At 42.8% G+C, this 18,552-nt stretch overlaps 1 protein-coding gene across 4 annotated transcripts in view; it reads right to left on the bottom strand.

Annotated features, from left to right (window-relative positions):
• The window catches only part of Thrb (thyroid hormone receptor beta), a 337,372-nt gene that overhangs the window by 61,773 nt on the left and 257,047 nt on the right, over positions 1-18,552 (bottom strand). For 3 of the 4 annotated variants that reach the window (XM_052190378.1, XM_052190377.1, XM_052190379.1), the window contains exon 4: positions 1,874-2,134. The exons of the other annotated variant lie outside the window; for it this stretch is intronic. In XM_052190378.1, the coding sequence (XP_052046338.1) occupies positions 1,874-2,134 (261 nt within the window). The remainder of the gene's footprint in view (positions 1-1,873; positions 2,135-18,552) is intronic. 4 annotated transcript variants of the gene reach the window in all.

Raw genomic sequence — 18,552 nt, 5'->3', positions numbered from 1 at the left:
TAGCTACATCAATGGGCATATTAATGTGGAATGGGAAAATACTCAGGGTCTCAGCCCTAGGCAGAGCATACAGGTGCCTAAGGGGAAGGGAGACTTGGTCTCTCCAGGGATCAGCTCCCCCTATTGTTGTCCTGAAGCAGTATGTGTGCAAATGACAGAACAGACTAGCAGGTTGTATTTGCATGTTTGTGCATACACATACATACATACATGCACACATACACACATACATACGTATACACACATACACACATAAATATATACACATACGCATGCATAAATACATACACACACATGTATACATACATACATATACACACATACACACATACACACATACCCACACATGCATACATACATACATATACACACATGCACACTTACATACATACATATACACACATACATACACATGCATTTATACACACATACACACATACATACATATACACACATACACATGCATACATACATACATACATACATATACACACATACATACATACACATGCATACATACATACATATACACACATACACACATACACATGTATACACACATACATACATATACACACATACATACACATGCATACATACATACATATACACACATACATACATATTCATGCCATGATAATAATAACAAGGAGCTATCACCTGGAGAGTGGGTAGCATGGGGGATGTTGAAGGGAGGGATCTGGGAGGGACTGGAGGGAAGAAAGGGAGATGGGAAGGGGTGTAATACTGTGTCTGTTTAGAACATTTAAAAAACCCTTTATACTTCCAAATAATCAATTTGGAAGTACAAGCATCACGTTTCAAAAGGAACATGGCATTTCTGCCAATTCTTCAGCCAGAGCCGAGGTTGCCATCTTTGGATAATGTGCTTCTAGTGAAAACATGTGCCTTGATTTCCCAGGGAAACTAGATGGTACAAAGAGGTTCTAAAGTATTTCCAGAAAGGCAGGAAGGCCTGGGTTCTTTTTCAGAAATGGTCAGTGTGACTGCGGCCGATCCTCGCGGCAGGCTCCTTCAGGCCTCCCTCCTCCCGTGTCTCCACATGTTGACTGTGAGATTCTCAGTTTCCCAAAGAACCAATCCAAACTTACCATAAGGAAAAGCCAAAAAGCCAGTCATGCTAGCTTTAGCTTGTACGCTCTGGACTGGCAAAGAATGGGTAATTCTAAGAACTTGGGCACTTAAGGACACAGACTGGTTTAAGAAGCAAGGATTTTGGGCAACCATAAGACCATAAAGCGATCAGTGTGGAAGGCATCTGTCAGGTGAGGCGGCCTGAGGTGAGCTGGGCTAAGTCTCACGTGATCAGCAACCAGGCCCACTTTAGCTGTGTTTGTGTCCCCCCATGAGGTGACAACCTCCTAACACCCTAATCTTCTCTTGGTGATGGAGTCAGAGGATTTATCAACCACAGATGTTAAAATCTCCCTGTCAACTATGAACTGTCTATGTGGGTTAAAAGCCAGCATCACAATCTCTCTAGCTACTGGTGTAATTAGGGTAGGAAATACATTCATGTGCACATGCTCACGACCTCAGCTTGAAGCAAATAGATAGGAGTCCAGCAATGTCTGCTTCCACTCAGACACAAGCAGAATTCAAAACCAAAATAACAACGCATTTGCTCACTAAAAAATAATAAAAATAAATATCTCTTCCCGAGTGCCGGTGTAAAGTGCTTGCCTTTGGACCCCACTTATTTTTTTATGTTTAAAAGAAAATTAAAGGATAACCCCCCCTGGGAGGATCAGCCAGGGAAAGGCAGCACAGACACTAGGCAGGTGAAGAAGTGGGGACGGAACAGTCACGTGAGAGATGCCCGTGTGGTAAGCATCTAGGAGGAAGTGGTTACCTTTGCATTTCTTCTCTTCAGTCTGGAAAGTCTGGGCACTTGAGATGCTCTGATCGCTCACATCCTCAGGATCCAGATGGAATATAGAGTTCGTCCAAGCGGCCTGGCTGAGGTGAGGGGATGTCCGTTCATTCTTCAGTGGACCACGCCTCTGCACATGGCTCGTCCTGTGCAGGCAGGCTTCAGACATTCCTACCAGTTTCCAGTCCTGGCCTCGGTCTGGAAGGGGCTTCTGTTTGTCCCAGGCTGCAAGGCCATTTTCTGGTGGGAGGGGAGTGGAAAACAGGAGATAACAGACTGTAGGTATTGCCAAGGTTTTTCTGAGATCTTGCATTTTAGAAGTCTAGCTGTTGCTCAGTTCCTTTGGTCTGCCACTGCTCGCCAGCGTTTCTCTAATGCCAGGGCAGAGAGCCACCTAAGCCGGGCTGCCTGCTGGAGGAACCAACGTATTTCCTCCTCTAGTGTTCCAACTTCTCTACAGCAGGGCTCTGCTGGCCTAAGAACAAGCTGATACCCGTTTATATCGCTGCTTAGATGACCATTTGAGGTCTTGAAAGTCAGAGCTGGCCATGACCTTAGGTCAGATCCTTAGGATGCACACATCCAGGTGCAGCCTGGTTTGACTTAGGTTATATCACACGCTGACCCGAGGGACACTGTGTCACTTAAGTTGGCTACACTCAAGTGACCACACACTGAATCCGACAATCTGCTCTGACCATCTTCTACTCAGATGGCAAAAATGAAACAAACAGGAAGGAGCACTGATAACAAAAGGCAATACAAAGCAACACAGCTCCCAAGGCAGAGCACCTCGATCTTTACATGGAAGCTTTGTGTCTTCAAGCAAGTTCCAGCAAGGTCATGAAATCACATAAAAGGGGACAGGGCATGTTTTCTCCTTGTGGCAAAGCAAGAGCACAAAGCTAGGAGGATGAGCCTGGATCTCTTAGGCTGGCTGCCAGATAGCTAATACTTTGTTTTTGAGTTCAGTCTATGTGATGCATAGGTCTGTTCTCTAGAATGGGCAAAAATTGAATAATCTAATGAATTTCTTACTGAAAGAATCTCCTTTAGTAACAATTTTCACCTTATTCAATATCTTTACTATATAGGAAGATATAATAGAGGACAGAATGATACACACACACACACACACACACACCACACATTTACATGCACATGCTTACACAAACATGTATATATATATACACATACATGAATGCACATACATATGCATGCACACACATACACATGCACAGACACATCACACAAACACATGCATACACATGCACAGACACATACACCACACACAAATACATACACATGCACACACAAACGTGCATACACATGCACACACACATATATACACATATCACACACACATACACATCACACACATACATACATATGCATACATGCACACACATATCATACACATACATACACTTACACACACATGCACACATACACACATACCTGTGGGTTTAAGTGTCTACAGTTGGAGTCGATACACTACACACAAAGATGCATAAACATGCACACACATGCACACATGGAATACAATTTACTAGAAATTCTTAGCAACTATTTTTCACAATTAGGAAAGGAGTGGCCGTATATAGTGATTGGAAAACTACTTGTAAGTGAGGTTTTTGGTAGTTCTGGGTGAATGAATCCAGGGCCTTCTGCGTGCCAGGCTGGTGTAGCATCATTGGGCATGCCCTTGCTGGGTGAGTTTCCTTTAACGCTGAAATTACCAAAAGACACAACGGAATCCCTGGTGCTTACAGAGACCAATCCGTCCTGACTGTGCACAGGGAATTTTAAGTGATTTTTTTCAGAGCTAGGCACACTTCAGGTTTCCTCTCAGAAGCTACCGTATATTCAGCTGAGGTTGTGTGCATGGCTTATCTGGAAGTGTCAGCTGTCAGAAATCACTCTTGGAAGTGGTGGCTCTTTCTTGAGTCTCATTTTCCCATACTCAGGAGCATTCAAACTTCTGATCCAGGAGAACATGAAGGACCACAAAGGAATAGGCACAGGATTTCTTTCTTGTTTGAAAAAGATTTAATTTAGTTTTATTTATGTGTGCATGAGTCCCTCTTCCCCCACCCATGGGTTTAAGTGTCCACAGCTGGAGTTTTGAGCTGTCTGCTGTGGGTACAAGAATCACACTGTACCTTTGGTAAGAGCAGTGGCAAGCACACTGAACTGCTAAGCTGTCTCTCTAGGAAGTACAGGCTTGATGTAGCTCCCATTCCTGTGGGAGAATCCTACTGTGCTTCAGGTTTGGGTTGTGCCAGTTGCTCCGATTCATGGAAAGGTGCTGGAAATTGCCCATGCTTAGGATTGTGTGAGCCATTGTATTAGGCAGGTTAGACAAACATGGGTGCTTTGTTCTCAGGGTTTATTAGGTGTTATTCATTGCATGATGAATCAACTCCTGCCCTTTCCAACCATGCCCACCACCAGTGCAATTACAGGCATTTATTCCCACTGTCCCTTGAAAGCACACACAGCTTTGAGATTGCATTGCATTTACAACTTTACCTATCTGTGTGGAATTCATTCAGGCACCCATTACCGCCGATGAGGGGTTAAGCTTCTTGTGAATGCGTTACTAAGTGGCTGAATGCAAAGGCTAGTCATGGGTCTAGCCAGGTGCATTTTACCCCCACAGACATGAGAAAGCTCACCCGTGTGTGTTTCTGCTATCCCTGCCTTATTTTCAGAGATTAATTCTCTACCACATTGTACCGTGTAAAGTTCAATTTAAAGAATATTAAAGTTCTCAGAGGATTTTGTAAAGCTTCCAACATATGATCTTTTTGCATTAATTTCTAATTATGGTAGTAATTCCCCAGCCCTAACAATAAACGAAGATATCAGGAAGTTGCTATTCCTTAATGAATCTGGGTCTCAGATGAAACACATCTAAGGAGTGTCTACCCAAATGAGACATTCTCACTCAAAATAGAGCTCTTTAAAGTTTTTTTTTTTTTTTTTTTTTTTTTTTTTTTTTTTTTTTTTGCATGTTCTTTGGGCCAGCAAGAATGAGTTTCTTCTAGGAAGGGAGACAATGTTTGGGGTAAGGTGAGCAGGGGGATTGTCTTCCACTTTCCTAAGAAAGCCACTTGAGATGGTTTGGGTAAAGGGCCCCATCGACAGGAGACATTTACAAGTTCATAATTACTCTCTGTAATTATATTCACAATCATGATATTCAGCTGCTTAATTGGCAGGTTTATGGGATACACACTGCTGGGAAAGCTGGAGACTGAGAAGCCCTGGCTGGGTCATGGGAAAATGGAATAGGGATTTCTCTAAAGAGAACACGTGATTATATTCACTCAAGGACAGGGGAGTCCATGAAATTCTTACTCCATTCCCAAGGAGGCATGGAACACCCACTGTGCCTGGGCCACAAATTCTACTCGTTGGGTGTGTCATCAGTGATGAGGATTACAAGGTCTCTGCACACATATGCAGCTGGTTAAAATGTCTTTAGGATGTTTTCCTATGACTATATCATGTGTCCATATCCTTTCACTCCCCCAAATTCATGCCAATGGATTATTTGCTCTTAGAGGATTTAACATCCTTGAGGGTCAGTCGTGACTCCCAACCCTTAGCACCTATCACAGTCCCTGCAGGTGCTAATCACAGAAGATCTGACTTTTAAAACTGGTCAAGGGCCTCAGGGTGTATGATTGCGCTGAGTCCTCCAGGTGAATGAGACACCTCAGAATTTGAGATCCAAAAATAAACTTAAGGTATAAAATAAGTTATTGGAATTTGGAATAAATTATATAGTGTCTAAGCCTCTAACATCTTTTATGCACCCTTAGATAATCTTCCAACTCATTTTTATTGTTAAGTTGATACAATCTAGAGTCACTTGGGAAGAAGGAACATCAGCTGAAGAACTGCCTATTTACAAAATGGCTTGTAGCCATGTCTGTGAGGCACTGTGTTGATTGATGATTGATGATTGATGTGGGAGGGCCCAGCCCACTTTGGGCATCACCATCTCTCGGTAGCTGGTGTAAGAAACTGGCTGAGAATGAGCGAGTAAGTCAGTGTTTCTCCACTGTTCCTGCCCGGACTTCCCTCAGTAATGGACTGTGACCTGGCAATGTGAGGTATAATAAACCCTTTCCTCCCTTGAGTTGCTTTTGGTCTTGTTTATTACAGCAATAGACAGAAACCTAGGTAAAGAAACCTGTGCTAACAGTTACAAATCCCTGAACATAGTGTTAGAAACAAAGCTTTTAAAGGCCTAGGGATGTAGCTCATTGGTTGAGGGCACACAGGAGGCCCGGGGCTCAGTCCCCAGAATGACAGAGGCACCCACAGTACCAGACATAGTAGCACATATCTCAGCAAGAGATGGAGGCAGGAGCATCAGGATCCTAAGGATCAATGTTATTCTTGGCTACGCAGAGAGTTTGAGGCCAGTCTGGCCTACACAGACTGTTTCAAAAACAGGATGGAGCCAGAACTTTGCTGAGTGTTCATCAGGACTGTAAAAGAGGAGGATCCTAGAAATAATCATATCTTATAATTCACATGATCTAAACCATTTGCTCTTAGCCGATATCTGCCTTTTTTTTGATTTAGTTTTATTTTATTTTATTTTATTTTATTTTATTTATTTATTTATTTTTTTTGAGACAGGATTTCTCTGTGTAGCCCTGGCTGTCCTGGAACTCACTCTGTAGAACAGGCTGGCCTCGAACTCAGAAATCTGCCTGTCTCTGCCTCCCAGAGTGCTGGGATTACAGGCGTGCACCACCACTGCCCGGCTGATATCCATCTTTTAACATGATGTTTTACATGAAGGAGTTAATATAATTTGTCAGATATAGTACAAGTTAATAAATGAAAGAAAAGTCATAGACTAATGCTAGAGCAATGTCTACCTGGATGTCTCAGAGAGTTTAGGGACAAATGATTGATTCTTCAGCTCACGAATGTCATTCTAATGGCTTTGGATACTACGATACTGACCTAAACAGTCTAGGAAACAAGAACATAAATTTTAATAACTTAACCACCTATATCCTATTTCTGCTAAAGGTGATAGAAAATAAATATGTCTGTCAAAGAAGGAAAATTGTACTAAAATATTGAAGTATTTAAGGACATAAAATCCAGCTGATATCTAACAAAAGAACTAACAGAAATAAAGAAACAGGATTCCGACCAAGGGGTCAGAAGGGTCATCTGAGTAGGTAGGGATTTCCCATTACATAGTCTGAAAATGTGTGGCTTGTATTAAAAATGCCATTGATATCAGATATTGAGACAGATGATATATTATCTGAAACCATAACATTATCTAAAAACCATGGGTGTGTAATTGTGTTGTGAACATCAGGTCATTAATTTGTTTTTCTAAGATTTATTTTTACTCTGATGTGTGAGTGTGATGTGTGACGTTGCGGCATGCCACATGTGCAAGGGTACCTGCAGAGGTCAGGAGGAGGCATCAGACGACCTGGAGCTGGAGTTGCTGGCAGTTATGAGGGCCTCACACTGGTGTGGGGGGAGAGGGTGTTGGGGGGTCCAACTCAGGTCTCTGGCAGAGCAGCCAGTGCTCTAAACCACCTTCCTGTGTGTCTCAAGTGCCCAGAACTGCTTCCTGCCTTTTCTTTACAGCTCATGCTGATTCACTCTCCCACAGCTTTGCCTCTTGGTGTATACACTTCAGCCACAGAAGCTAAGGTATGGACCCCACTCCTCAAAGTCTTTGTAGAAGTTCTTCACTGGGTCTGCAAGCCCCACCTACAGCCTGTTCCTTCAAAAATGCTCCTAACTAATTCCCCAACCATTCTCATCTTCTATAGCTCTTACTTCATTCTCCAGAACTTCCTTGTCTGCTTCAATAGAGATATAAGCATTCCTGAGGAAGGGCCAGCATTGCTAGGGTCCCTGCTGTGTGCTGAGCTCCTGGGAGAGACCCTTTGTGGTAAGGATGTGAGCTCATGGGACATAAGCAGGCACCAAGAGTAGAAAGTGCCACGTATATATACATACATACATATATACACACACACACACACACATATATATATATATATACATATATATATATATATATATATATATATATATATAGGCTAGGCTTCATAGCTGGGTCTCCAGAGTATGAATCCTGACTTCCTGTTGTTCTGTTAAAGCTCCCTCCAGTTGTGAGAGGTTTGGTCTACAAGTCCTTCAAAAGAATAATTTTTTTCCTCATATTTCTGGTATCTCCAAAGAGAAGTTTATTAGAGATAAAATAGAGAGAGAGAACAGAGAATAAAAGAAAGGAGGAAAGGAAGACATGAAGAAAGGAAGAAAAAGGTTACTTTTGAACTTCAGAGATGTGTCTGCACCCTGCTGTAAGCAGTCAGTAATGAGTAAATACAGTTTTGCCCATGACCTGGGCTCCATTGTCTGTGCTTGTTTTCGAGGAAGAATGTCATAGCAGCAGGAGTTTGTAGTACAGGAGCTTCAGAGTCATCAAAGGACAGAAAAAGAGGCACACAGAAGTGTGGGGACCCCAGAGCCAACCCCGGTGACTAACATCTTTCAACCACCCACTTCTTACCTTTAGATACTTCCCAGTGATGCAATGTTATGACTCCAGCAAGGGATAAACACACTCAACATGTCAGTGTCCTTGAAGCAGGGCCTGGCATGTTAAGAGCCTTTCCTTTATGCATCCAATCACCTTTCCTTCCCTTCCTTCATCCTCCTAACTCCATCTGCTCTAAGCTTGATTTTCAAAGATCATTCATGAATGAAATGAGATGGGTCAATGACTTCATGCCACCATGTCAGTGACTGAGAAATTTTGATCAATTACCTCCCAGTAGAAGTGGTGGTTTAAGGACAATGCCTGGAGAGTGTTGGGCTGTCACCCAAGGATTGGCTTGAAGACCAAATTTCTATTTACCATGAGAGACATCATGGAGGATGCTATAATGAAGGCTCTCTTTTAGTCTTGGGGCTCAGATAGCAGTGGTGGAGACACAGCTTTGACGCTTGTGGAGCCTTAAGGTATATCTCTTTCCAAGATTATATGACACAGTCTCCCATCCTCCCACTCTTCCTGACACTTTCTACCCATTCCATGCTTTCAACGGTTGTCTTCTATCTGTGATCCCATTTACATTCATGCATGTAGTGTCCTTGTCTGTTAATGTTGCTGCAATATGCATTAGTTGTTCACTGGTTGCTTATTTAGCATCTGGGACAAAATTCCTGATGAAACAACCAAGGGAGGGAAAGCTTTTGAACACTCCAAGACATAGCCCACCATGGTGTAGGAAGCATGTAGCAAGAGTATTAAAATGACATCACCCCATAAATACTTGAAATAACATAGTCAAGAGAGCTCTAAATATTCTTGAGGTTGAACAGAGTACATGTGATCTTCTAATCCAGGAGTTCATATTCATTGAACTATAACCTGCTTAACATAGAGTAGTCACCTGCATTAGTTAGCATCATAGTTCTGAAACAAAAGACAGCTGGACCATTATGTAGCTATAAAGCTTCAAATAGCTTTGTGAAACCTGTAGACATGAAGACATCTATATCATCTAGATGGGCTCCATTCCTGGCATCTGTCTTCCATAAATACTGCCCAGAGTGCAGGTTTAGCTCATTGCCTGCCACCCAGACCTGTGTGACTGGGAAGGATGTCCAGAGAGGACACTGAGACAAGACTGCATGAAGAGATTCTGTCAGTCGGCTCCATCTGGGTTGGTGGGCGAACTGGCAGGTTCTGGTATTTCTTGGTGTCTCTGAATCCATATGAGGAGGCTCTGCCTGGCCTGGGCATCTTCAAGAGCAGGCCTGGGGTGACACTGCTTCTATTTATGAGTCTAAGTGTGGAGAATTGCCCTATGTGATGTCAAAAATAAGAGAAGGGGGTGATTCTGGATTGGAATCCAAACAGTTGACTGTTTTAAAAGTGATTTCTATGGAAGGCTACATGACATTAAGCAGTTTCATTAACAAGATTAGGGTAGAACTATTTGAGAGGGTTCATGTGTAGATGACAGAGGCCAACATGTATGCATGGTGTGGCATGTTCATGTGTAGATAACAGAGGTCAACATGTACGCATGGTGTGGCATGTTCATGTGTAGATAACAGAGGTCAACATGTATGCATGGTGTGGCATGTTCATGTGTATATGACAGAGACCAACATGTATGCATGGTGTGGCATGTTCATGTGTAGATAACAGAGGTCAACATGTATGCATGGTGTGGCATGTTCATGTGTAGATAACAGAGGTCAACATGTATGCATGGTATGGCATGTTCATGTGTAGATAACAGAGGTCAACATGTATGCATGGTGTGGCATGTTCATGTGTATATGACAGAGACCAACATGTATGCATGGTGTGGCATGTTCATGTGTAGATAACAGAGGTCAACATGTATGCATGGTGTGGCATGGCAAAGACCTATGAGTGCTCATTGGGCATCCTTCCTCCTTCACCACTAACTACCACAGAGCACAGCGCATGCTCTGCTGAGTTGAGCTCTTGGGAAGGAAACTATGTGCCCCTCCCAAGTTTCCTTTCTCCTTTAGCAGACAGAAATATTCTGTGGCTCCCTGGGCTCAGCTCTCCCTCACTACTGTTGGTTGGGGTGAGTTCCCATCCTTTGGAAGATATGATGTGCTCTAACAGTGCGTAATCTTGCTCCATTTTGAAATGTCTTATTGGTGAATGCCAGTGTTCCCAGTGAAAAATCTCAAGTAGGCCTAGAGACTGGACCCACATATTTCCTTTTTTCTTTTGCATAACTTAGACCTACAGAGAGAGTGGAAAGTTCTGGCCACTGTAAGGCTTGACTGAGAGCTGGGCACAGGCTTTCTAGGTCACTGGATTCTAAAGGAATTGGTGGTCAGAAGGATGATAAAGGAAGGCAAGTGTGTATTGTGTGTGAGGTACATTGATGGTGATCCTAAAATTAACAACAGTTAAAAACAATCAGGAATTGGGCTGGACTGGAAAGGTGGCTGAGCACTTAAGAACACTGGCTGCTTCCCCAGAGGGCCCAGGTTCAATTCCCAGCACCTACATGGCAGCCCATAACTGTCTGTAATTACAGCTCCAGGGGAATCTGGCATTTTCACATAGGCAAAACACCAATGCACATGAAATAAAACATTTAAAAATATCACTAAGATTTTACTATTTGACAAGGTAATAAATCACTAAAAGAATTGTTACATGAGTGCCTCTGTATAATCCAGCATGCATAGATCACCTTACCTAATATAAATAAACGTCTATACCAAGAAACTCAAACAATACTTTATTACCTTTCCACCAATAAACAGGAGCAGAGCAGGTAGGAAGCTCACTGGTGCCTGTGCTCCTCGTTACACTGTGGTACAATATGTTATAATTGGGAATCCTTTGCTTGCCTTCCCGAGCCCCTAGGCCTCTGGATTTCTTATCTAGCCTGTAGCTGTGTACATGAATGAATGCCTATCAGCTGGGCAGAATCAAATCAAGATTCAGAGCTTCCCATGACCTTCCCTCTCTTCTGTAACTTGGAGGGAAACAGGAGAGCGGAAAGATCCCTGCAGTTGCCGTGCTTGCTGGTGCCGACCACCTTCCCCTAGTCCCTCACTACTTCCAACACACCTCTCTTCCCTCACGTCCTCCCCCTCAAGGAGCTAAGTGTCAGCAGCCATCTTAAGATCAAGAGCAGAAGATAAAAGGACCAGGAAGGAAATGTTGGTCTGCGTTTGTACTGGACATTTTAGAGTAAGCAAGCACATTGAGACTGCATTTGTTCACAAGTAGAGTGAGCAGACGAACCAACGGGAGGCCGGGTGACAGTGATGTATGTGCTTAGATGTTCAAATGGGGTGTGCACATCTCAAGATCAGATCTACTGCCTCACCACTGAGAATGCTGGGACCTTGGTCAGCAAGTCTGGAAAGCCAGTCTGTGCAGGCTGGTAGCCCTCCACCCCTTGGCACCTAAAGTTTGTCTTCCTTTTGCCAGCACCCGCCTTTTAGTTTCCTTCCAGTTGAGCCTGGCCTTCTCTGCTCATGTGGGTGTTTGGACTTAGGTTTCCTGTCACAGAAAGATTAACCTGTTTCACCAGCAGGGACTCCCAGTGCATTGTGAGTGCGACTTGGGAGCCCATAAGAGACAGACAGATCTTTCTCAGGTCTGGCACTCTCTTTCTGCTGAAGATTCTGTGAACAGGTTGATTGGCAGCCTCAAGGAAAATAATCACTGTGGGCATTGAGACTTCAAATAATTATGCTGAAGCCAGAAACTGCAAGGACAGTCTCCCAGAACGTAAAAATAATCAACATTCAAAACAAAACACAAGAGACACATGTGCTTAGAACATTTAAATGGGTGTATTAATCTATTTTATCATACTGCCTGAAATAAAGTTAAGAATCAAAACAATACAATATGTGTTTAGAGACAGCAGAATTCCCTTCACTGGAGAAACAGCATGGTCGTGACTAGGTTCCTGGCCAGAGGTTCTTCAAGCAGAGAAATCACATCATGACACACAAACTGGCCTGATCCTCAGGAATGGATGCTTGCATTTTCATAATTCACCCTGAATTCTCAGGTTAGATGGCTCAAATTTGAAGTAATCATACTGAAGACCACAGAGCTTCTATTTAGCAGATTAGGAAGGCTCTAGCAGCTGCAGGGACCTCGCTATTCAAGAGCCTCACAGGCTCCCTCGGGGCAGATGCTTGCTTACTGCAGGGTTAGAATTCTCTTGTGCTCTTGTTTAGGGAATAATGTTTGTTCTTGCTGACAGTGAACTCACGCTTTTTGAGAAAAACAGATTAGTCTTGTTTTATGGTCTAAAATATGAAATACCCTTTTTAAAAGTAGGAAATGAATGTGTATCTATCTTAACCTTTGAGACCAGGGCCAGGGTATAATTCACAGATAAATCACAAACTTGCAGACTTACAATTTTTCAAATAAAAGGTAAAATAGGACTCTTGGGTGAGCAGACTAACTTCTCATCTCTCACAGCAAGAGGAGCTACACAGGGCGGCACTGAAACACAGGTAATATTTTTAAGTATTACACTCAAGTATAACAGTTATACTTGAGTGTGTGTGTGTGTGTGTGTGTATATATATATATATATATATATTCCCCTCCAAATATACTATATATATATATATATATATACTCCCCTCCAAATACACTATATATATATACTCCCCTCCAAATATAATATATATATATTCCCCTCCAAATACACTATATATATATATATATATATATATATATATATATATACACTCCACTCCAAATACACTATATATATACACTCCCCTCCAAATACACTATATATATACACTCCCCTCCAAATACACTATATATATACACTCCCCTCCAAATACACTATATATATATGGGTTGGTGAAATGGCTTAAGGCACTTGCTGCCAAGCCTAACAGCTTGGGTTCAATCCCTGGGACCCATGTGGTAGAAGAGAGTGGAACACTTCAAGTTGTTCTTTCACCTCCATAGGCACATGTGGCACAAACATGCTCCCACCCTGATGCATGCATGATTACATACACACTAAAAACCAAGTGAATATAAAATGTTCATAATTCTTCACACACACACAGAGACAGAGAGAGAGAGAGAGAGAGAGAGAGGGAGAGAGGGAGGGGGAGGGAGAGAGAGAGTGAGGGAGAGAGGGGGAGGAGAGGGAGAGGGAGAGGGAGAGGGAGAGGGAGAGGGAGAGGGAGAGGGAGAGGGAGAGGGAGAGGGAGAGGGAGAGGGAGAGGGAGAGGGGGAAGCTGTCTCTGCTGCTCTGGGTTTTGATAGAATAGAATCTCACTAAAATTTGCCTTAAAAATCTGATCCCTGTCCATTTCCTTCCTTTGGGGCTATCTGGACCTAAGAATGTTTGCGTTTTTCTTCTGTGAGACTCAGAGGCTCCCAGACATTAACAACACCTGTCTTAGTTGCCCTGATGATTGGAAAGCAGATCACACTGAGGACTTAGGGAAGTTTTCCGCTCCTCCACACAGTGTGTAATACATCAAAATACGCTTGCCAAATGGGCCCTAGTAACATGACACAGATGCCTCTGGGTAGCGAAGGTTCCCTAGGATGGCTTGGCTTAGTATCTGCACTTCATGGGTCCTGTCATGGCAGCAGAAGCAGAAAGGGGTAACTGATGTGGCAAGAAGCCCATACTTGAGAGATGGCGTCAGAAGGATTAGGAGTTCAAGGCCAGTTACAGCTACAGAGCCATCCATTTATAGATGCAGCTAAACAGCAGGTAGGTTTTCTACATTCTTCCTATTTTAGTTTTTTGTCTTTAACTTTTCAATGACTTAATTAGAGATTGGCCTATCCAGAGAGTGCCCCTTCCAACTGGTATTTCCCCAGTGATGTCCAGGTGTTCCTCATATTCCATGAACCTGCAAGTGGTGGCAAATATATGAGACAAGCCACTCAGTCTGTCACTTAGGGACCGTGTGTCACTCAGGGACCTGCTCTATCATCGCAGGGAGCCTGCAAGATGGCAAGTGCAGCAGCATGTTACCAAGGTAACCACTAGACTGAGAGCCCCTGCTCCCAGGCACAGTTTCCATATAAAGTAGAACTAATTGTAAAGATGTAGTTACCAAATGTCATCTCTGCTGGGATTTAATATTTGCCAGATAGGGCTAATATCTGTTTCCTGCTTAGGACCTTGTGGGGACAGAGGCATTTGAAATGTTTCAGGTAAAGGAAATTATATACTGGACTCCAAAAGGAGTAAGGCTTTCCTCTCTAAAGATATTAAGACAACAACAACAACAACAACAACAACAACAACAACAAAACTAGAGCAGTGTCCTTCTGGTTTCCCAGAACTGACACTGTGCCACAGCTCTTCATATTCAAATACTGCCAGGAGGGAGTTGTGTTCCCAGTTGTGCCAACACACCTGTGAGCACAGGGAAGACCAGTACTTCTGCACCAAGGGACCCACCTGGAGTCCTGAGGATACAGGAACCTAGAAGCAGCCTGGGACAGCATCCTTTCAGTTTCTATTGATGCCCCAGAGCTGACACTGTAATAGTCTCCCTACGCAAATTCCAACAGGAGAAAACTGGTATTCCAGGAGTGCTGACACACAGGTTTGTAGGAGGAACAAGACACAGTCAGAGATAGGAAGACCAACTAAGACCAGAGATAACCAGATGGCAAGAGGCAAGGGCAAGAACATAAGCAACAGAAACCAAGGCTACTTGGCATCATCAGAACACAGTTCTCCCACCATAGCAAGTCCTGGATACCCAATACAGCAGAAAAGCAAGATTCTGATATAAAAATCACATCTCATGATGATGATAGAGGATTTTAAGAAGGACATAAATAACTCCCTTAAAGAAATATAAGAGAACACATGTAAACAGGTAGACGCCCTTAAAGAGAAAACACAAAAATCCCTTAAAGAATTATAGGAAAACACAACAAAACAGGTGAAGGAATTGAACAAAACCATCCAGGATCTAAAAATGGAAATAGAAACAATAAAGAAATCACAAAGGGAGACAACTGTGGAGATAGAAAACTTAGGAAAGAGAACGGGAGTCATAGATGCAAGCATCACCAACAGAATACAAGAGATAGAAGAGAGAATCTAAGGCACAGTAGATACCATAGAAAACATTGACACAACAGTCAAAGAAAATGCAAAATGCAAAAATCTCCTAACCCAAAACATGCAGGAAATCCAGGACACAATGAGAAAACCAAACCTAAGGATAATAGTTATAGAAGAGACTGAAGATTCCCAACTTAAAGGGCCAGTAAATATCTTCAACAAAATCATAGAAGAAAACTTCCCTAACCTAAAGAAAGAGATGCATGGTCATTCTGTCTCCATGTCCAGGGTAGTCCCAGCATGCTGGATAATAATAAAAATCCTCTTGCTTTTTGCATTGATTCCCATCACCATGTGGTCCACTCAGGGGGTCTCTCTGGTAAGTTAAGACTCCCTCGAGTGTTACATTTGGTGCATTGGCCGGGAAACTGACCTCCTGTGGAGACATGCTGGGGTAGTGAATCAGAGGACTTGAGCATGATAACCCCTTGGTTTGTTTTCTGTCTCTCTGTTTGTCATGCTAATTGTCAAAGTCTGAGTTTGTAAGCTTGTCTAAACTTTAGGTTTGCTTGCAAGCATCCAATAGACTGGAGGCTCAGAGAGCCTACAGTATTTGGTGCAGTGAGTTTGACTGGCAGATGTGCCAAAGGTCGAGACCCTGGGGGAGCTCTACTCCTCCTGAAAATGGCAGAACAGTAACAGTGGGAGTCGAGTCGTGCTATGATCTGGTTTATCTGGTTCCTGCCACGGGCAGAGGCACCTGATATCGGTAATTGGGTCCATCTCTGTTTTCTCTCTGTGTGTTAATGTCTTGTTCTGTGTCCCTGGACCTGGATGCCTGCCTGTGGCAGGGTCAAGCTGTGTGCTGATTGTTTTTCTCTGTGTTTGTTGGTATCTTGTTCTGTTTTGGACTTAGACTGACAGCATTGTTTGGATGTTATAACGACTGAAAAGCAACTCTCTGCTTCTCTATAGGGACCTTAGATGTATAGAGCACCAAAACCGGGTCGCGGGACTCAAGTGCGCCAAGTTGAAATAAAGGAGGATGGTACAGAAGGTAGACAATCTGCGCAAGCTCAAGATCCCTTGGCCTTTCTCATGACTGCCTGGTGGTGCCCTTGGATTTTGGTTCCTTTCCCCCCTCCTATGTGCCGGTTCCCCAAACCTGTTATAGCACTCACTGTCTCCTTTCTGTTGGGGTTAGAGGTGGCCAGGGCAGCCACCAGGACTTCCACTTTGGTCTTATTAAGGGAAAATTATAACAGTCTGAGGACAACCATTGATTTAGATGCAGAGAAAATAGAAACTTCCATCAGTCATATTCAAGAATTATTGACTTCATTATCAGAGGTAGCACTGCAGGATAGGAGGGCTATGTGCTGCCTTAGCTGAGGAGTGTTGCTCTTCTATAGACCCTTCGGGGTTGTTAAACCTGTTAGGACCCGGAATTGTTCTCTAGCTAGAGTTGACTTTTGGCCCCTACATTTTGAACTGCTTAGTTGCTACTGTTAAGACACACTTAGGTACAGTACAGCTAATGATCTTAAAGCAGAGATAGAAAGAACTAGATACAGAAGATCAGAAATATGAGCTCTCAATACCAGCAATTGCTTCAGGATTGAAGCATGCACAAAGAAAATGAGGGAATGAAAGGGTTAACTCAGAACCTTTGAAAGGGTCATAGAACACTGGCCCCTCCCAGAAGGGCAAGTGTTCCCCCTCCCAGAAGGGAGAGGCTAAATTACATTTCTCAGACCACAGGGTGGTCCCTTGCAGCTCAGAAAGGCCCAGAGTCCATTGGCCACCTACCCTATCAACCAGTTAGTTTAAAGGTAACACTGTTCTGCCAGTCATATTGTGCCTAATGGCGCCTGCCCAAGAACTGAATAAAAGGCCCGTGCAGCCTGTCGTTCTGTCTCCAAATGCAGGGTGGCCCTAGCATGCTGGATAAGAAATAAAAATCCTCTTGCTTTCTGCATCAAAAAAGAAGAAGAAGGAGGAGGAGGAGGAGGAGGAGGAGGAGGAGGAGGAGGAGGAGGAGGAGGAGGAAGAGGAAGAGGAGGAAGAAGAAGAAGAAGAAGAAGAAGAAGAAGAACAAGAAGAAGAAGAAGAAGAAGAAGAAGAAGAAGAAGAAGAAGAAGAAAGAGATGCACATAACAGACAGGAAGCCTAAAGAACTCGAAATAGATTGAATCAGAAAAGAAATTCCTCCAATAACATAATAGTCAAAACAACAAATGCACAAAACAAAGAAAGAATATTAAAAGCAGTAAAGGAAAAAGGCCAAGTAACGTATAAAGGCAGACCTATCAGAATTACTTCAGACTTATAACCAGAGAAAGCTAGAAGATCCAGGGCAGATCTCATACAAACCCTAAGAGAACACAAATGTCAGCCCAGACTACTATACCCAGCAAAACTCTCAATTACCATAGACGGAGAAACAAGATATTCCATGACAAAACCAAATTTACACAATATCTTTCCACAAATCCAGTCCTACAAAGGATAAGTGATGGAAAACACCAAAACAAGGAGGGAAACTACACCCTAGAAAAAACAAGAAAGTAATCTTCTGTCAACAAACCCAAAAGAAGATACCTACAAAAACATAATTCCACCTTTAACAACAAAAATAATAGGAAGCAACAATCACTTTTCCTTAATATCTTTTAATATCAACAAACTCAATTCCCCAATAAAAAGATAGACTAACAGAGTGAATATGTAAACAGGACCCAACATTTTGATGCATACAGAAAAGACACTGTAGTGTCAAAGACAGACACTGCCTCAGAGTAAAGGGCTGGAAAACAATTTTCCAAGCAAATGATCGCAAGAAACAAGCTGGAATAGTCATTCTAATATCGGATAAAATTGAATGTAAAGTTATCAAAAAAGATAGTGAAGGACACTTTATACTTATCAAAGAAAATATCTACCAAGAAGAACTATCAATTCTGAACATCTATGCTCCAAATACAAGGGCACCCTCATTCGTAGAAGAAACTTTAGTAAATTTCAAAGCACACATTGCACCTC

Source organism: Apodemus sylvaticus, chromosome 8, assembly GCF_947179515.1.
Source record: "Apodemus sylvaticus chromosome 8, mApoSyl1.1, whole genome shotgun sequence".
Taxonomy (NCBI): domain Eukaryota; kingdom Metazoa; phylum Chordata; class Mammalia; order Rodentia; family Muridae; genus Apodemus; species Apodemus sylvaticus.
This window is presented reverse-complemented; position numbering and strand designations above follow the sequence as displayed.